The following is a 21,434-nucleotide window of genomic DNA, read 5'->3' on the forward strand; positions in this document are numbered from 1 at the left end:
TTTTCCAATTTTATTAGTCTTTTCCAAACTTTGTTCAACCGTACCAATCCATGATGAAGGGTGACCCTATGAACCCATGAAACATGTTGACTTTTTCAGACAGAGTCTGAAAAAAACTGAATCTGGACTTTATACGTTCTGCTTTGTCTTTGGTAATTCGTGCCTATTCAGCCAAAAGATCACTTGTGAGGTCAAGTACTAATTTTGAAAGAGAAGACCAATGGGCAGTTGACTTACGCCACATCAGATGGGTCAAATCATATCTTTGCAGACCTGGCTTTTTATATAGGTGTACAGACATGCTGAAATAGAAATGGCCTTCCCAAGACTGTTGTAGCACTAACAGTGCCCTTCACTGGAAACAGCTTGATTAAAAAATGTGGATTTTTTGGGCTATCCACATAGTTTTGGCCATACAGGCAGGTGTAATGGTGAGGTGTCCACAAACTTGTGGTCATATATTTGTCAGACGCAACTTGCTGATCACTATGGCTCACAAACCAATGGGTAACATTCTTACCTTGATTCAATGTCTGACAGCGAAATGTCACTCAAATTGACATCAGAATCAACATCTCTTCCAAGTTGTTTCAACTTCTCTTTTATTTCTTCTTGAACTATAGTCTGGAGCTCAGACAAACATACCTTTAACTGAGAACAGAGGGCAGTCAAAATATGGAGATTCCTAAACAACAAAGATAATATAACTGGGTCCAGACAAAGACCATTCACATAAAAAAAGACAGGGTGTCTCAACAAGCAGTAGTAAACAGTCATAACAATGCATATTAAACCCCTAAACTAAGTGCTCACCTTGGTGCTATCAGGATCACAATAGTCCAGCAGAGTGTCACAGAAGTGATGTCCCATCGATTTGAGGTCATTTGTTGTAAAATGAGTGCCTTTTCTGTCCCCTATATTTTCAGTTAAAAAATATATATTTATTATCTTTTAAAGATTATTATTATTAACTTTTGACAGCTGTAGTATAACACAGAATAGTATAGAAGGAGAGAGTAGTGTTGACCACTGTGCTAAGGAGCAGAGTAGTACTGTACACTGTGGTAGAGGGAAGAGTACTGACCACTGAAGCAGCAGGCAATGAAGTACTGACCACTCTGATCACTGGCAGGGTAGAACTGACAACTGTCACAGAGAAACAATAGTTTGGACTACTTCGAAAAGGAATAGAGTTGTACTGATCACTGTGGTAGGGACAGAGTAGTACTAATCAAGCAATAGGATCACAGGATTATTGATCACTGTCATAAGGGCAGCAAAGGCAACCACGTGGTAGAAGCCAGTGGTGTATTGATGAATGTAGTGAGGAGTAAAGAAGCACCGGCCACTGTGGTAGGAGCCAGAGTACTACTGACCACTGTGGTAGGAGCCAGAGTAGTACTGACCACTGTGGTAAGAGCCAGAGTAGTACCAACCACTGTGGTAGGAGCCAGAGTAGTAGTAGTACTGACCACTGTGGTAGGAGCCAGAGTAGTACTGACCACTGTGGTAGGAGCCAGAGTAGTACCGACCACTGTGGTAGGAGTCAGAGTAGTACCAACCACTGTGGTAGGAGTCAGAGTAGTACCAACCACTGTGGTAGGAGTCAGCATAGTACCGACCACTGTGGTAGGAGCCAGAGTAGTACCAACCACTGTGGTAGGAGTCAGCGTAGTACCAACCACTGTGGTAGGAGCCAGAGTAGTACCGACCACTGTGGTAGGAGCCAGAGTAGTACCAACCACTGTGGTAGGAGCCAGAGTAGTACTGACTACTGTTGTAGGAGCCAGAGTAGTACTGACAACTGTGGTAGGAGCCAGAGTAGTACCGATGACTGTGGTAGGAGCCAGAGTAGTACCGACTACTGTGGTAGGAGCCAGAGTAGTACTGACCTCTGACTACTGACTACTGTTGTAGGAGATAGAGTAGTACTGACAACTGTGGTAGGAGCCAGAGTAGTACCGACCACTGTGGTAGGAGCCAGAGTAGTACCGACTACTGTGGTAGGAGCCAGAGTAGTACTAACCACTGTGGTAGAGGGCAAAGTAAAACTGCACTGTTCAAGGCAAACAGGATAGCTAACCCTATATAGTTGATCTTGTCACAGAAAAGCAATATGGAGTAAGCACACAGATTATATTCGTTCAACCTGCAAGCTGAGCAGAAATAATCTAACAGATTCGCCATCCACTCTATACAGCATGGATGGAGAAATCTCCTGCTATGGCTATTGTAATCTAAAAGCCACAGCCAGCGCCTATCCGAATACCCAATCAGTGGCTGCAATTAAATGCAGCCGCTGTTTGGCCTCCAATTTTACATCTGACTTCTTTAATCTTTCAATCAAAAGATGTCAGGTGGGAGGTGGCCACCCATGTAGCAGATTTTGGCCAGTTGAATAAAATGGTGCTGACCTTTGTGGTGGGGCAGAGTAATAATGAACATTGCACTGGGGGGGCAGAGGTATACTGAACATTGCAATGGAGGCATAGTAACACTGACCTCTGTTGCAGCACAGAATAATTCCAAATATTGTGGCGGTGCCGACTAGTGCTGACGTGTGATGAGACAGAGAAATGCTGAACTTTACGGTAGGGGCCGAGTAGTGCAGACCTCTGCAGTGGAGCAGAGCAATACTGAGCTTTGCAGTGGGGGCAATTTAGACCCGACCTTTGTGGTGGAGCAGAGTAATGTTAAACAGTGGGTGGGTGCAGAGTAGTCCTTACCTCTGTAATGCTGACCGATGTTGCGGGAGCAGAGTCATCTGTGACTGGGCAAAACAGTACTGACCTCTGTGGTGGAGCAGACTAATACTAAACTTTGCTGTGATGGCAAAGTAGTCCTGACCTCTGTGGTGGGGCAGAGTAATGTTGAACTTTGGAGGAAGATTTGGGGAGGAAAGTACCCAGTGTCCAGAAAACTGCAACTTTAGGTGTATGTTTCAAAAGTTATAAAAGTGTAAGCATATACATCAAAAGTCAATGTGTTTTGGGGGAATGGACTTCCTCTTCTTCAGGACTGTGTGCCTGAGCACTATAATGTGGAATGTAGTGGCATCTTCTGACCCAAGAACAGATATTGAATTGTTATGTGTAATAGTAGCAGCCGGTTCCCTTTGATGAATGTATAAACAACCTTTAGTTCCAAATATCTGTAATGGTTGACTGGTTAGCTCTTGGGCTTGCTCCTTAATCTGACCATGCAGCTGTATAATGTGGTCAATGGGCTGGCTAACATCGGGCCTCTGACTCCCAATCAACACAGGCACGACCCACTGGAAGGGATCACTTCCCCTTTGCCAAAACAATCACCCATCCACAACCAGTGACTGATCCAGTTAGTCCAGCGCAGTTTACAACACAAACCAGGACTTTAGGGGAACTTTGGGTTTCGACCTCTGTAATGCTGACCTTTGTGATGGGAGCAGATTAATGTGGTCATCTTTAATGGGGCAAAGTAGTAGTGACTTCTGGGGTGGGGCAGAGAAATACTAAACTGTGTAGTCCGAGTAGAGTGGTGCTGACCATTGTGGCATTGTGGTGGGTGACATACCAATGTTGATCTCTGTGGCCAAGGACAAAGTAATACTGACAATTACAGTGAAGAAACACTTACCTAATGTAGATCCACCAAAGGTAGACTCCATGGTATAACTGTTGCTAATGCCATGGCGCCACATTACAATTCGTCCTGTGCCTTCTTTACTTTTCTGCACTTTAAACTTACAGCCTTTAAAAAAGAACTGCAGAGAAAGTATACTGTAAATGTTTGGGGATAAAATCGGCAGGGCATGCCATGCCAGTCATTCATGCCATATTTCCTTCTGCGCTGGTATAAGTAAAAATGTAATTTTTTTATCTGAATTACCTTATCGGGAGCATTCTTGCTGAGCATTAAAGGGAAGACCCTCTCATGTAGCCTGGACTCAGGATGACCCTTGTTGTTACAGCCATACATGAACACGTTGTTCTTCCGACTGTGTCCATGGAAGTCACAATATAGAAGAACTTCTCGTTCTACTACAAGCCTGAAATGGATGAACAAAATATGTTACTCTAAATTGAATGTCTCTACTTGGATTCGTTTTTCTGAGTCAAAGAAATACCTTAAACTAGGGGCATTGAATTAAAATTCTAGGAGGTCCAGTCAGTAAATTTTTCTTTTAGCAGAGGTCCACACCTCATGTTCTTGTTATGACTAAGATCCTTCACATCATGGACCCTCATCACATCACAGCCCCCCTTTGCATCACAGCCCCACCTAAACATCAGTTTCCTCCTCACATCAGTGTTCTCATTCCCCCCCTTCACATTAAAGCCGTCTCTCAAATCACTGCCCCCTACCTTTACAAGTGTGGTTGTGGTACCCCTCCTAAAGTAGCACCCAGGGCATGTGCCATAGCTACTACGGTTGTAAGTATCGGTATCGGTACTTATGCAAATGCACCGATACCTGAAACCGATACTTTCAGGCTCGGCTCTTTGAGCTGTCAGTGGGTCTCCCCTGTTGACAGCTGAAGTGTTAAAGAAGTCCGGTAATTGGAGCTGTCAAAAAAAAAAAAAAAAAAAAGCAGCCGGCAATGTTTATTAACAACATTGCTCAGCCGCTGAAACACTAAAATAAAAAGAAACATTGTTTCTTTTTAAATCTTTCTGTTTCTTCATCTGCTGATCAAAGGGATAAACAAATGTTCCTCTGTGTAACCCCTTATAAACTATTAATTTACTCTAATCAGCCTTAATTAACTGCTTATTTTCCTCCATTTAATTATTTTCCTGCTTTTTTTTTTTGTTCACGTCTATTTTATAAACGATAAACAATTAAAACTTTTGTTTGCTTTGTTAGTGAATATTTTTACACATATATATATTAACATATATTTACATATTTCACATTGAAAAACCGCAAAATTAAAAAAAATCTATTTATTTCATTTGTAAATAAATTTTCAATGCCTTGTACCACTGTTGACAGCTGAAGTGAAAACAAAACAGTTGCAGTAGGTATCGGTAATTGGTATCGGTGCGTACTAAAAAAAAAAAGTATCGGTACTTGTATTCGTAATAAAATGGTATCAGTAAATCCCTAATAGCTACCATACCTTGGATATGCCACTTGGATATGCCACTCTAAATGGTATTCATTTATCAGTGATGCATCATGGTCCAGATATAACTTTCACTCAGTTCAGTGTGCCATTTAGTGAAGCTGTATTAAACCCAAAACTAAAAATGTATTATATTGCAGCTCACCAATCAATAGATGTGGTAGCTGCGTCAGTTTGGCATTTTCGCCTCGGTTCTTACCTGATGATTTGGTCAGTATAACACACCTCCCATATTAGTGAGACACAACTCTGGAGGAATGAGGAAAGAAGGCACAGAAGACAGCAGCATTGTTAATCTGGAGCATAGTAGTGTTAAATGTATTAGCAGATTTAGAACCACTAACAATTTGAAGCCAAACTCCAAGCAGTTACAGCAAACAGTTGTTTTTCCTTTTGGAATAAAGGTTCTGCATTAATAAATAAAATCTGTTCATTTTATTCACCCCGGTCAGTGTTCAGTGGTTTGTTTCATACATATAAACTAATACATTCTGCTGGAGAGCTTGTGCTGTACAAAACAATAGACTTGCTGGCTGGATTACTACATGAAAATAAAAGAAAGAAAGCCTAAAGAGGAAACAAGTACAGCCATCACATCTAAGAATTAGTAAGGTACAATACAATAAATGTTTGCTTTTGGGTTTAATATTGCCTTAAATTGTCCAGATTTCATCCTGGATTCTTGTTGGCCTGACATTTCAGAGCTTCATTTCTGTTAAAAAGGTAGCTCAAATGAGTTAGGTTTGGGCGTCTCCTCTGTATCTTTCTGATGACAGGTTTGAGTCATGCAAAAATATTTACACTCTACAACCATGCATCCCTTGCTGCTCTTCCAACATAAATGGGTTGTGCTTTTCCCTTTGTCCACTAGATGTCACTGTGCATATATAGCAAGCATAAGATCAGTAGCATGATAGGAGAAAACCAGGCAAGAAGACTGCAGTGAGTACCCTTGGTACTTGGTAGTTTGGAGCACTGTTCACATACTTTTGGACATACAGTGCATCCGGAAAGTATTCACAGCGCTTCACTTTTTCCACATTTTGTCATGTTACAGCCTTATTCCAAAATGGATTAAATTCATTATTTTCCTCCAAATTCTACAAAGAATACCCCATAATAACAATATGAAAGTAGATTGGTTGAAATCTTTGCAAGTTTATTAAAAATAAAAAAACAGGGGGGGGGGGGGAATCACATGTACAGAAGTATTCACAGCCTTTGCTCAATACTTTGTTGAAGCACCTTTGGCACCAATTACAGCCTCGTGATTCTACACGCTTGTCACACCCATTTTTGGGCAGTTTCTCCCATTCTTCTTGAAGGCCTCTCAAGCTCCATCAGGTTGTATGGGGAGCGTCGGTGCACAGCCATTTTCCGATCTCTCCAGAGATGTTTAATTAGATTCAAGTCTGGGCTCTGGCTGGGCCACTCAAGGACATTCACAGAGTTGTCCCATAGCCACTCCTTTGTTATCTTGGCTGTGTGCTTAGGGTCTTTGTCCTGTTGGAAAATGAACCTTTGCCCCAGTCTGAGGTCCAGAGCGCTCTGTAGCACGTTTTCATCAAGTGTGTCTCTGCATTCACCTTTCCCTCGATCCTGGCTAGTCTCCCAGTTCCTGTCACTACTGGGAGCATGATGCTGCCACTGCCATACTTCACAGTAGGGATGGTATTGGCCAGGTGATGAGCGGTGCCTGGTTTCCTCCAGACATGTCGCTTGCCATTCAGGCCAAAGAGTTCAATCTTTTGGCAAACTCAACGAGGGCTGTCATGTGCCTTTTACTGAGGAGTGGCTTCCATGTGGCAACTCTACCATACAGGCCTGATTGGTGGAGTGCTGCAGAGATAATTGTTCTTCTTGAAGATTCTCCTCTCTCTACAGAGAAACGCTGGAGCTTTGTCAGAGTGACCATCGGGTTCTTGGTCACCTTCCTAAGGCCCCTTTCCCTCGATCTCTCGGTTTGGCCTGACCGCCCACTCTAGGAAGAGTCCTGGTGATTTCAAACTTCTTACATTTACAGAAGATGGAGGCCACTGTGCTCATTGGGACCTTCAATGCTGCAGAAATTTTTCTGTACCTTTCCCCAGATCTGTGCCTCCATACAATCCTGTCTCGGAGGTCTACAGACAGTTCCTTGGACTTCATGGCTTGGTTTGTGCTCTGACATGCAATGTTAACTGTGGGACCTTATATAGACAGGTTGTGCCTTTCCAAATCCTATCCAATCAACTGAATTTACCACAGGTGGACTCCAATCAAGTTGTAGAAACATCTCAAGGATGATCAGTGGAAGCAGGATGCACCTGAGCTCAATTTTGAGTGGCATGGCAAAGGCTGCCAATACCTATGTACATGTGATTTTTTCCTTTTTAATTTTTTATAAATTTGCAAATATTTCAAATAAATGTCTTTCACATTGTCATTATGGGGTATTGTTTGTAGAATTGTGAGGAAAATATTAAATTGAATCCATTTTGGAATAAGGCTGTAACATAACAAAATGTGGAAAAACTGAAGCGCTGTGAATACTTTCCGAATGCACTATATAGAGTAGGTATAATGGTCAGGTGTCCACACACTTTTAAAGAACATAAAGTACCTTCCATCTGATGACCTCACCTTTTAACCATAGCCCTTGTGTGCCAAATACACGGATAGGAGTCCTTCAACATACTTCGATAGTTCCTGTTTAGATCCCTCCCAGACAGAGAGCAGCGGTAATTTCCAACAATTACTCCATCTGGATTTAGCATGGGAATCACTTTAAAAATAAACATATCTCTGAGCAGATGAGCATCAGGAGAGTCACTCAGGATAAAGTCCAGGAAGCCTTTCATCATCCAGGAGCCATTAGTCTCCCCAGGATGTACTCTGGCGGTCACCACCACTGCTTTCTTACTAGTGGCCAACTCAGGTTTTACAGATGGGGACGTAATAGTCATCAAGTAGACAGTGTTACCTGCTAGACTCCTGCATAAGGTCCGGAGTTTGCAGTACTGGGAGCGATCTGGGTCACCGGTCCACGTTTCAATATCCCTATGCAGGTCAGAATATGTATACGGATAACAGTGTGCAAAGAAACAGGTATCGTTGTCATGGGGAAACTCAAATGTCCATGTTAAGCAGTACAAAGAGCCACCACCCTGTGGACGAGAGTTCCGATAGTACTTTATATCTCTCCCTTCCCTCTTCCACCCCTCTCCTGTGAGGGTGGCATTGTGTTCTGAATACATAAGAGGCTTCATGCCAGCATTGTACAGGCTGTTGCTCTTCATTAGGTTAGTGATAGTGAAACGATAAGGGACACCTTTCTTTGTGTTCTTCACCTGGAAGTAGAACCACTGCGTGTGCTTGCTGGTGTAGAGGTCAGTGCGTAGAGTCAGTTCATACTCATATGTCCCTCTGAAAAGATAGCAGAAGATGTAAGCAGATCACATAACACATACAGCAAGCAGTTGGCATCTCTCCATGCTGACTGCATGTCAAAAGTAGAAAAAGTCAGAGCCGAGGGAAGCTTCCCCTAGGCTCTCCAACTCTGATATGTCAAGATGAGGAGGGGCTTGAGAAGAAAGTCATCCCATGGCCATCTGCAATGCTGCAGCAGAGGTCTGCAAGTTTCAGAGGGAAGGGGGAGAATTGTACTGGGGACACACGGGGTGGGGAAGTAACAAATGTTTGTATCGGGGGCGAAAGGGATTTGGAGGGGGCGGATTGGCAACTTAAACCTGGGTGAGATCCACAAAGTAGATTTATACTCTGTATCTACTGAGGAATATATTGGAATAACGTTTTTGTGCCTGCAGTTCAGCTTATAATCAGAGATGGCCCATGAAAGGCCCCCGAAGCCAATAAAAGTAATAGCAAGCATCTTGTAATGTTTACTTTTAGGCAAATGTTAAATGTTTAAAACAGGAGTGCTGCAGTGTAGGTTCCATATTAATGTTTTCTAGTTCAAGAGTACAGTCCATTAAATGTAAAATTACATATGCCAACCCTATACAGTGGAAAGGTACACCCATACATTGCAGTGGTGGAAAGCTTCACACTTCCCAGGATATTCGTATCTGTGATTGGGTTTGCAGGCGTAGATTGGGTCACTCACACTTTGACAGCTTTTTGGAGATTTCCGCTTTCAAATCGAGATTCAAACTGCAAGTTGTTGTTATTGATCCCATCAACATTTGAACAAGGTGTATAAATGACACACCGACGTCCGCCAGTTCGGGAACCAGTGTAGTGAGACCCTTTGAATGCTGCAGAAGGAGTTATTAAAAGGAGACGTTTTTAGATATACAAGTAAAATAGATTAGCAGCTATAAATAATCTGATCAATTGAATCGTGTTTTCTAAATGTGTAGTTTGTAGTTTCATATATACTGAGAGGCAGTCATCTTTGCTTTATTACAGTGAAGACTCTGCCTCCCAGTTTGTAATGTTGCGAAGCGATTGTGTGTTACTAGCCAATTAGTATGTAGTCACAATCGCCTCTAGGATTGCAATGGAACAAACTTATGGCTACATGTGCAAAAAAGGTCCATTGCAGTCCCAAAGGTGATTGTTGATGTTTAGGCTATAGGTTTTCTGAAGTTCTGCTAGGACTGTGGATACTCTTCTTCCAGGGGCGGCCCGTCCATTAAGGGTGCACAGACGCCCCCCTCTCTCCAGCCACCCCCTCTATGTCGAATGGATAGATTCATGCATTGCATGAATCTATCCATGGCCTTCGCCGCCACCCCCTATTCATGCGTCCAGCCCCTTTTATGACGCCAAGTGCCTGAATTACAGCAGCTGGGGTTTTTTGAAAAAAAGGTGGACTCGGAGCGCAAAGCATTGCGCTCGGAGCCCACCCAGGAGTTTTTTCTAACACTGAACTGCCTCTCAGCCAATCAGGTAGCGCGGGTCTGATACCCGTCACCTGATTGGCTGAAAGGACAGGCGGTGCTATTGGATGCCAAGCAGGAAGACGAGACACAGGGAGGACACAGCTCGCTGCTCCCTGACATGCCATCAAGATGGGGTAAGTGACGGTCAGACAGCGGGTGGGCGGGGGTCACAGTGTCTGCATTTGATGGGCACAATGATGCCATTTAATGGGCACAATGATGGCATTTAATGGGCACAATGGCTGCATTTGATGGGCATAATGGCTGAATTTGATGGGGGTTTTTTCAGCATTTTTCAGAACTTTTCAGTTTGTTTGCGCCCCCCCAAAAAATTTTGAGCACCAGCCGCCACTGTTCTTGATGCTTTTGGTCTTTGTAGTCACATAACTTCAAATGCTTATTTCTAGTAGCTAATCACATTTAATTGGACTCACTAAGGAAGCCACTAAAAGAAGTGCTGAACAGTCTTTAAAGTTGGAGTAAACTCCCTTGTATGATTTTTACCTACAGGAACACCTATAATAAGGTTTACCTATAGGTAAAGTAAATATTTCCTAAACGTGCATCGTTTAGAAGATATTTACTTTAGATGCAGCCGCTTGATGTCACCAGTGCATGGGCTCTTGAAGGAATGGCATACCTGTGCCATTCTTTCAGAGCCTTGCCATAAACAGTGACGTCATTGCAGGCTCAGCCATTCAAATCACCGAAGCCCATAAACTGGAAGACTGGGTGAAGATGGAAGCGCCTCCAGCAGTGACAGCTCGCCGATGGAGGGCTTAGTTTTCAGGTAAGTCTGTCATAATGTGCTAGTATGCGATGAATACTAGCAAATTATGACTTAAACTGCCCGGTGCCTATTTTTAAAATTTTTTATGCAGTTTCCCACCGCTTTAACACCGCAGAACAGTTTAAAGTGACTAACTACTACTAGCTAATTAAGCACAATCATACTGATAGTAGGAGATCTGGTAACTGCTTGTTGTTGTTTATCAGTTAAGTTTTGTCTATTTTTTAATGTACAAGAAAAAATGCAAATAAATAATATTTAAATAAATAAAAAACACAATCACTTTTGTAGGAGTTCTGCTTATGTGTGCTGTGCTGCCATAGAAACTGTTATGCCGCGTACACACGGTCGGACTTTCCGCCAACAAAACCGTGGATTTTTGTTCGAAGGTTGTTGGCTCAAACTTGTCTTGCATACACACGGTCACACAAATGTTGGCCAACAATTACAAATGTGGGAACGTGGTGACGTACAAGACGTAGGACGAGCTGAGAAAAAGGAAGTACAATAGCCAGTGCGGATCCTTCTGCTTGTCTCCGAGCATGCGTGAACTTTTCTGCGACGGACTTGTGTACACACGATCGGACTTTCCGACAACAAAGTTTTGTTGGCGGAAAATTTGAGAACCTGCTAGCAAATATTTGTTGGCGGAAAGTCAGACAGCAAATGTTCGATGGAGCATACACACGGTCGGACTTTCCGACAACTGGCTCACATCCAACATTTCCTGTCGGAAAATCCGACTGTGTGTACGCGGCATTAGAGTTTTATTTAAAGTGTGAGGAGGGGGGGGGGGTTTCTTTGTGGGTTCTCAAATAAATTGGATTAACCACCACAATACCAGCATGTTACACCGCCATTCTTGTTGGGTCATTTTTCAGTTTTCAGGGCCGTGAGAGGTTACTGACTTTATACAAAGTGGGTCTATGGGGTCAATTCAACTAAAGGATTCCGCATGCGATATGAAGGTCATGTGACTCATTTTTCGAAAATATCGCATGAGATAGCAAGAGAGTCAACTCATCAAAGTAAAATATGGAATGTGAGACAATTACCGCAAAAAAAAAAAAAAAAAAAAAATAGATAAATCATCACAGCCAATTCACTAAAGAACACACACATTCCTTACTTATCACCTGCCAGTCGGCAGTCAGTATTTTAGCAATGTACAAAATAGCAATGAGGGGAACTCTGCACTGGCCAGTAAGTTAACGTATCACATGTCAATGTGGAAATATTCTGCCCTGAGCTCAGCAATGAAAATAAATTGTAACATTTCACCAGATCATTCTGTATATGAAAGCATATGCTAGAATGTGTATATTTCTGTGTGCATTTATTTACAAAAATAGCTTCTTCTGGTGCAGTGTTATGTAAAAAAAAAAAAAAACAAGGCAGACCGCTGATCTGTCAGGGAGCAAAAGAGAGATCTTGTGTTTCAGCTAAGAAACACGGATCTCTCTTCTCCTCCAGTGTATCCGTCCCCCACACAGTTAGCAAGCACCTCCCAGGCTCACACCTAACCCCTTGCTTGCCCCTGATGTTAACCCCCTAACATGCCAGTGCAATTTAAACAGTGTCAGTGCATTTTTTTTTAGCACTGATCACTGTATTGGTGTCACTGGTCTCCAAAAAGTGTCACTTAGTGTCCAAATTATTTGCCGCAATGTCGCAGTCCCGCTAAAAAAAAACAAAAATCGCTGCCATTACTAGTAATAAATAAATAAATATACCATACTAAATAAATAAATATGAAAACACCATAAATCTATCCTCTATTTTGTAGACGCTATAACTTTTGCGCAAACCAATCAATATACGCTTATTGGGATTTTTTACCAAAAATATGTGGCAGAATGCAAATTGGCCTAAACTGATGAAGAAATTTGATTTTTTACATTTTTTTTTTGTTTATAGCAGAAAGTAAAAAATATTGTTTTTTTTTTTCAAAATTGGCAGTCTTTTTTTTGTTTATAGCGCAAAAAAATAAAAACCGCAGAGGTGATCAAATACCACTAAAGGAAAGCTCTATTTGTGGGGGAAAAAAAGGACATCAATTTTATTTGGATACAGCGTCGCACGATCACACAATTGTCAGTTAAAGCAATGCAGTGCTGTATCGCAAAAAATGGCCTGGTCAGGAAGTGGGTACAACCTTCCGGAGCTTAAGTGGTTAATAGGTTCCTTCCCTAGGATTGTCAGCATCAAGCAGTGGCAATATTGCAGTACTCTTCCTGAAATATCTTGATCTCAAAAAATTATTGCCACTACAATTACTTACTAATTGCTACTTACAATTGTAGAAAAGTTACATATTGAGTAAAATGATGGTGATGATTATTTGTACACAGCAAATTTTTTACACCCTAAAGAAAGGTTGCCCAACCTTTTGAAGAGCGAGGGCCACTCAAGCGACTTGGTAACCGCCCGTGTGCTACAATGAGCGGAGTGGGCGGATGACAGGTCTGTGTCCACTCTGCATATGCAGAGCGGACATGGACACAGCCTGCTGGACTCTATGGGCCATCTGATCCACCCAGACTTAAGGGGACGGATCCTCTTCTGTTTTTTTTAGTAAATCGGATTGGAGGTAGGTGGGTGTAAACTGACCCAAGTCTGTTTACATCTGCCGCTCCACAGAGGTGAATGGAGGGTCCGATTGGGCATGCATGAAAAACAAACAGGCGGACCCAATGGGACAGATGTGAAAAGGGGACTAAGGCTGCTTTCACACTGATGTGCTGCAGTGTACCTGTGGCTTTCCTGCGGGTTAGCTGCACTTTGCCATAGACTTCTATTATATCCTGCAGGTGTGATGCACTTTCTGAAAGTGAACCAAAACTCCTGCATTCAGGAGTCGTGGTGTTTTCAACAAGCGTACCAAACCCGCTGGTAATAACAGAAGTCTATTGCCCTGTACACACGGTCGGAATTTCCGACGGAAAATTCCGACCGTGTGTGGGCTCCATCTGACTTTTTCCATCGGAATTTCCGACACACAAAGTTTGAGAGCAGGCTATAAAATTTTCCGACAACAAAATCTGTTGAATAAGACAAAGATAATTACCGCCGCTCCGTACAAACCAAACTGAAGTTTCTCTTCCTCCAAGGCAGAAAAGGAGAGAGCCCCAGGTGCTGGCGATTGCTGGTGCAGATATAGTCGTGTAGAAGGATCTGTACAGCCGCACACCGGGATAGGCAGATACAATTCTTCTTTATTTAATAAATAGGATTATAAAGTACATATGACACCGCGGGAGTGATACAGCTTAACAGCTAACGCTTTTCGCACTCATACAGAGCGCTTACTCATAGGTTATGAGTGCGAAACGCGTTAGCTGTTAAGCTGTATCACTCCAGCGGTGTCATATGTACTTTATAATCCTATTTATTAAATAAAGAAGAATTTTATCTGCCTATCCCGGTGTGCGGCTGTCCAGATCCTTCTACACGACTATATCAACAAAATCCGTTGTCGGAAATTCCGATCGTGTGTACACAGTTCCGACGCACACGCATGCTCGGAATCAAGCAGAAGAGCAGCACTGGCTATTGAATTTAATTTTTCTCAGGTCGTCGTACGTGTTGTACGTCACCGCGTTCTTGACGTTCTGAATTTCCGACAACTTTGTGCGACCGTGTGTATGCAAGACAAGTTTGAGCCAACATCCGTCGGAAAAAATCCGATGGATTCTGTTGTCGGAATGTCCGATCAATGTCCGATCGTGTGTACAGGGCATATGGCTCAATGCAGGTAACCCGAAAGTGACCTTCAGTGCACCTGTGGATCAGTTTGAAATCAGCTCAGTAACCAATGCAGAAGAGATATGCCCATACATACACTGTGATTTTAGAATATAAACTGACCTTTAATAATCTTTCATTCAGGAATATCCCTGTATTGCCGGTACTGTCCCAGGCAGAGTGCAATTAGTATCACTCCGTCTATGACAGATGCCAGCGCTATACAGGAACAGCTTATGTGACTCTGCTCCCTCTGCAGCCATGTTTATTTTAGCGCCGGCTCCATTCAGAACACTGATGCTTTCGGATGGCGGGTCGGGAACCCGCAATTTGGGCTTGGAGGTTGCGGGCCACATCAGAGGGCTCAGCGGGCCACATGTGGCCTGCGGGCAAGCGGCTGAGCCGCCGGCGGAGGCGACCGTGTGTGGTATGGAGCTGAGTGAGAGGAAGATGGCCCCAACCCAGGTCCATACCATTGCAGGGCGGAAGCAACGTCAAAACGTCACTTCCGCCCATAGCTCTTAAAGGAACATTTTTTTTTTAAACACCATTTTAGTGTAAATATGAGATCTGGGGTCTTTTTGACCCCAGATCTCATATTTAAGAGCTCCTGTCATGTTTTTTTTTCTATTACAGAGGGTTTTTTAAATTCCTTGTAATAGGAATAAAATTTTTTTTTAAAAAGAACAGTGTAAAAATAAAAAATAAAAAGTTAAATAAATAAGAAAAAAAAATAATTTTTAAACGTGCCCCGTCCCGCCGAGCTCGCGTGAAGAAGCGAACACATACGTGAGTAGTGCCTGCATATGAATACAGTGTTCAAACCACACATGTGAGGTATCGACGCAATTGTTCGAGCGAGAGCAATAATTCTAGCCCTAGACCTCCTCTGTAACTCAAAACATGCAACCTGTACAATTTTTTAAACGTCTCCCATGGAGATTTTTAAGGGTAAAAGTTTGTCGCCATTCCGCGAGCGGGCGCAATTTTGAAGCGTGACATGTTGGGCATGTTGTATTGCAACGACCGCCATTTTATTCTCTAGGGTGTTAGAAAAAAAATAAATATATAATGTTTAGGGTTCTAAGTAATTTTCTAGCAAAAAAAAAAATGATTTTAACTTGTAAACACCAAATCTCTGAAAGAGGCTCGGTCCTTAAGTGGTTAAAAACAAGGATGTGTATAAATGTCCTCTCAGAACAACAGATGCCCTGACAGGCTGTTTAACTACAATCACTGGTTGTGAGATGGTTAACAAAGAATGCCAGAAATCCTTAAATTCTCCAGCAAAAAGAATAATAAAAAAAAAAAAAAAAAAAAAAGAAATAGTTAAATGTTCAGTGCTGGTAGGCTGGATTGAAAATGTTTATCCTCCCTACTGTTTGGCAAGCCCCTAGACTTTAATGGTGGCCAAACAGTCCTCGATAAATATCCAATTTCTTTACCGATCAATCTCTTCTAATAGGAATAATTTATCGACAACAACCCTTTTGACCGATATGACACCCACGGGGAGGTGGATTTTGATCAATGGTTGGAAAATACAATCTTAAAATTATCAATTACATCTGTGTTTTCACCATGAAATTTCATGATTTGATCTAAATATAAACCAAGCATCTCAGTGCTGCAAATTGATGCAACATGATAGAGAAGTTTCCACCCTGGCCAATCGACTCAATTTGATTGAATCTGAATTAAATTGAATCTAACTTGTTCAGAAGGTAAATTATGCCTACTGGATTGTTTGCAGATTCAATCATTTCGATCGAATCGCAAATCTATCAGATAATAAAATCGAAGCGTGCATGGCCACCGTAAGACATTGTACACACTTTTTTATTCACTTGAATTTTGCCTATTTAATATTTTGCCTATTTAAAATTCTAATTTAGATGAGCTTTCAACATGACATGATTACCTGGTTTGATTTCATACACCACTTTGCCATCTCCTTCCCCAGAAACTGACGGCATTGCTTCTTTGCCAGTATGTCTGTAGAAGGGCTCTGGATGAGGAGGATCCCATTCTATATGGAGGACAGAGGACAAACAGAAAAAAGGAAAACACACTCCAGTAATAGATTTCACTGTTATCTAACAAACAACCTACTTAAATGTAAAGGGGGTTTTTCTACCTGTTATCCCTCTATTCTTATTCCTTTTCCACCCTTTATTTCTATCCATATTTTTGTTTATATGACTACTTAACGTCTCTGTTACCAGGCGGTTTTCATTTAAGATACCTGTTGTTTGTCTGGACTCATGGTGGAGATGGTTGGCAGCAGAACTGCCTCGTCACATGGTGGTGGAAGCCCCTTTTTTCCGCCTCCAGTCGGGTGGGGTAGAAGGGGAGATGTCCTCCTAGAACAGCGAGAAGGGCGAGGTTGTAGGAGGCTATGCCCCCCTCTGCTTGGATCGCTGATGGAGGATGATCCCCCTGTAAACACTCTAGCTCATTTAACACCCATGGAGGTTTGTGGCTAGTATTTGACCGGTTTACGGTCTCTTGACCATCCTGGTCCAGGAATTCATTATAAGCTCCTGATCTCACTGGCACCTTGGGTCCGACATAACCTTTTGGCTCTAGACTATACCTGGATATGTTTTCTATATGTTTTGTGTTACATTTCTGTAATGTGTGTAGTCATTTTACCAAAATGTTACTAAAATAAAGACTTTACAAAAAAAAAAATGTAAAGGGGGTTGATAATGATGAAGATTGTAAGCTCTTCTGAGCAGTGCCCTCTTAATCCTCTTGTGTTTTATTGTATTGTAACTGTATTGGCTCCCTTTTATATTGTAAAGCGGGGATATGCAATTAGCGGAACTCCAGCTGTTGCAAAACTACAAGTCCCATCATGCCTCTGCCTCTGGGTGTCATGCTTGTGGTTGTCAGAGACTTGCTTAGCCTCATGGGACTTGTAGTTCTGCAACAGCTGGAGGTCCGCTAATTGCATATCCCTGTTGTAAAGTGCTGCGTAAACTGTTGGCGCTATATAAATCCTGAATAATAAAAATAATAATAATTTTAAAAGCCTTTAAAAACTGTCAGCTCTGGTTGGAGCCGCTGTACTAACAATCCAACGTTAGTACAGCAATCTCCCCCGCTGAGCTGTTGTGTTCTGCCAGAGGGACGGCCCCCACCAGAACACTGATCAGTGCTCTCTGCCATTTGCTGAGAACGCTGATCAGAAGCCGGTCAGCTGCTGGTTTTCCAGCATGCTCGCCTGACAGAAGCCGGCCAAATGACCGTCTGATGTCAGGACAGGGGTACTCTCCTGCAAGCTTTCAACGGTTTTGAGACTCTTATGGCAAAAAATCCTCCTCGCTGATACTCCAATTAACTGGAGTACTGGTGACCTTTCAAATGTGCACTCTTTTTGCTGAGCTCCCAGGGGTCTCCCCCCCTCAACAGAAGCTAGTGCATACACTCTTCAGTGCTATCCAATGGGCCATCGCCCTAAACTGGCGGCGCCCCTCTGTAACATGGTCACAAGTGCTCCTACGTATGGAATCCATCAGATTGATGGAGAGAGTGCATGACACTCTCCTTGACACTATGCACATCTTCGACTGTAAATGGGGAAGTTGGTCAACTCACCAAATATGTACCAGGCTTGGAGACCTCTTAGTCCCTAATCCCAATGACCAGATAGGTTGAGGCCTCCCATATCAAAATACCCAGTACTGATGAGGATTTTATTTGTTAACTTTTTGGCCTATACTGTACATAGTCATCTTCGATTTACTTGTCACACCTCGCAGATGCAATCTGGTCTACGTACATTATTACTCTTGCATTTCTCTTTACATATATTTTCTTTTCTGGTTTTCTTGGTTTTCTTTTTACACTATTTACGGTTTAACCGATTATAAGGTAACGTGAGAGATGTATTTGTGTACCATTTTATCTTATTCCTTGATAGTAATGATTACCTCTCTGTGCCTGTACGACTTGTATTTACCTGATATACCTCAATAAAACATTTGTAAACAAAAAATGTTCCCCCTTTTATGATTGGAGAGGTGGGACAGGAGCTTGGTCTTAAAAGACAAATGGAATTTGTCCACCTCCAGTCTGTACCTTTTTTTGTCAAACGTATTTTATTAAGGTTTTACAATATTACGATAAAGAAAAGAGATTGCGATGATGGCACGGAGGCCGTGGCATCAGCAGTTATTATCACATAGAATGGGATAAAGACAAATAACACATTTGTCCAAGTTATCAGCTTATATAATAAACAAAATAAACCATAGTAAAAAGCACTTCAAGAATAAGTGTGTTCGGTTTATAACTAATGCATTGAACACACACAACCTCTCTAACTCATTACCTGCATCAGAGTATAGGTGCTGGGTATACTCTCAGATGATCTTGGTTCTATCAAGATCCTTCAGTCACACAAGTAGTAGTGATAGCTATATCACTCCGTTCCATTGCCAATGCTCACAATGTAGTAAAGATCAAAACTGAAAAAAAACGCTGTGTTACGATGGATAAAAAGAAGCCAGACCTGGCACCGGCTTGTACCTTGAATGTCTACTGAACATCCCCACACTGGTGGCTCTCATCCTGAGTACCTCCTCCTTTCACAGACACTATCACTTTAGGGTCCCATTCACACCAACATCTGTGCAAGAATGCAGCTGGGGGTGTGCGGTAGAATGGCAGCGGTGCCAAAACGCGAATCCAGGTGCATTGCACGGTTTACTTTTTTACCTTTACAAAGTGACCTTTCATTAAAGTAGAAGACAAGTCAAAACCTACTCCCAACCCCCCATTCTAAGCTTATTCTATCTACCCTGTAAAAGGAAGGATGTCTATACTTACCTATTCTGAAGTCATTCCGGTCCAGTCACACGACTGGGTCCCAGCGATGGCTTCAGTGTAGAGGAGAGATAACTGACAACGGCTGCAGAGCCTGGCCAGTGTGATCACCCATTGGTTTACTATGGGGCATTCGTTCCCCCACAACACTAAAGGCAGAACTGGGACCCGTGATCGGACCTGAGCGACTTCAGAAAAGGAAAGTATAGGCATCTTGCCTTTTACAGGGTACAGAGAATAGGCTTGCCTTTTACAGGGTACAGAGAATAGGCTTGCCTTTTACAGGGTACAGAGAAGGGGGCTAGGATTAGGTTTAAAGAGGAAGTAAACTCCGATGGGTTTTACTTCCTCTTTTGCTCCCTGCAAACCCTGCAAATTAAAAGCATAATGTGCGTCGCATACTAGCCCATTATGTGACACTTACCTGCAAACAAAGCCCGGGCTGTCCCCTGCGCAGGCCACGTCCATCTGCGCCCCTCTCCCTTCCGGGGCCATGGACTTCAGCTCTGTGACTGTCCGGAGCCGTGTGACGTCACTCCCGCGCATGCGTGCGGGAGCCCTCAGTCACGGCAATTGCGAGTTAAGAAACGGCACGGAGGTCTGTTTCTTCACAGAGCATGCACCGATGACATAATCAGCGCACTACAAGGGAAATATCTCCTAAACGGCGCATGTTATAAGAATAAGGCTTACCTATAGGTAAAGGTCACAAATAAGGGTTTATAACCACTTTAAGCTTAGTTAGGTTTTGATTTGCCTTCCACTTTAATGCCTGGTACACACAATGAGATTATCGGACGAATGATCGTCTGTTGTTTTTTTTTTTGCATGCCAATCTCAGATCGAACCTGAAGAGTTTACTAAAGTCACGAAAATTCTCATACGCCAGAATAAAAATTCAGAAGTGATGTCATATGTTGTGTATTTGTATTGTATTTTTGAACGACAACTGTACTGATTAAACGAAAATCGTATGGAAATTTTTTTTGTGCATGTCCAAGCAAATAATATCAGATGAACTGTCCTGATTGGCTCTCAAAAGCTCTGTACCAACGATCAGATTATCGTACGATCGATCCAAAAATCTGTATTTTCCACACAATTTTCCGATCGTGTGTACGGGGCTTAAGTTCTATAGGCCTCATCATGGTGTGAGGAGTTGGGTTGTATCGCATAGCACACACCACCGCAACAAGCCTAACAGGAAACAAAGCGGACAACTGATGGGGAGGTTCGTTGTGGACGGTTTGTTCATGAACAAGGTTTGGTGTCCTTGGACTGGCTCCGCTCCCAGTTTGGTAGCTTTCCGATGGATGGATGGCGATACAGACAATTACAGCATTTTATTAAAAGTTTACCTCTTCTTGTGCGACCCCCCTCATCACTAACCCCCTTCGAAAAATTATGTAAATCCGAGGGCCCCATTTCTCACTCTATTTCCCTGCTTTATGCGATGTTGCAGTCTGCGGAATCTCAAAATAAGCCTACATACATTAGGGAATGGGAAAGAGACCTGGGACACACATTTTCTGAGGTCCAATTAAATAACCTTTAATCGGCTCACTCATAAAAGCTCAATAGATACCAAAATGCAGGAAAATTGTTTCAAACTGTTAACCCGATGGTATAAGGTACCAACGAAACTGGCAAAAATTTACCCGACAACTTCTGCTGCATGTTGGAGGGGCTGCGGGCTTCGGGGCACTTTCCTGCATATTTGGTGGGAGTGCCCGAGGCTTCGGCCCTTTTGGCTAGATGTTAGAGCCCAGATAAAGGTTATCCTAGACGTGGATTTACCAGACTCCCCAATGGAGTTCCTACTGCATGTGCCATCCACCCCACTAAGTCATTACCGGAAGTCGATACTCCCACACCTCTTAAATGCTGCACGGCGTCTGATCCCAGTCCACTGGAAGTCGACCCATATTCCGGAACGAAGTGAGTGGATGGGTCTGATTGACTCGGTTATGGCAGCGGATGAGTGGATGGCAAAATGTAAAGATAAGTTTGACAAATTCTATGCTATCTGGCGACATGGACACATTATAAGTCTAAGGGAACGGCGGCTCCTCCT

At 42.7% G+C, this 21,434-nt stretch overlaps 1 protein-coding gene across 4 annotated transcripts in view; it reads right to left on the reverse strand.

The window, feature by feature from the left end:
* The window catches only part of AGBL2 (AGBL carboxypeptidase 2), a 95,050-nt gene that overhangs the window by 33,137 nt on the left and 40,479 nt on the right, over positions 1-21,434 (reverse strand). For all 4 annotated transcript variants that reach the window (XM_073604427.1, XM_073604425.1, XM_073604429.1 and 1 more), the window contains 7 exons: positions 16,449-16,556; positions 9,213-9,363; positions 7,730-8,512; positions 3,868-4,027; positions 3,616-3,742; positions 814-914; positions 521-651 (listed from right to left, as the gene is read on the reverse strand). In XM_073604427.1, coding sequence (XP_073460528.1) covers positions 521-651; positions 814-914; positions 3,616-3,742; positions 3,868-4,027; positions 7,730-8,512; positions 9,213-9,363; positions 16,449-16,556 — 1,561 coding nt within the window. The remainder of the gene's footprint in view (positions 1-520; positions 652-813; positions 915-3,615; positions 3,743-3,867; positions 4,028-7,729; positions 8,513-9,212; positions 9,364-16,448; positions 16,557-21,434) is intronic.

The sequence above is a fragment of the Aquarana catesbeiana genome, linkage group LG11 (genome assembly GCF_042186555.1).
Source record: "Aquarana catesbeiana isolate 2022-GZ linkage group LG11, ASM4218655v1, whole genome shotgun sequence".
Classification (NCBI taxonomy): domain Eukaryota; kingdom Metazoa; phylum Chordata; class Amphibia; order Anura; family Ranidae; genus Aquarana; species Aquarana catesbeiana.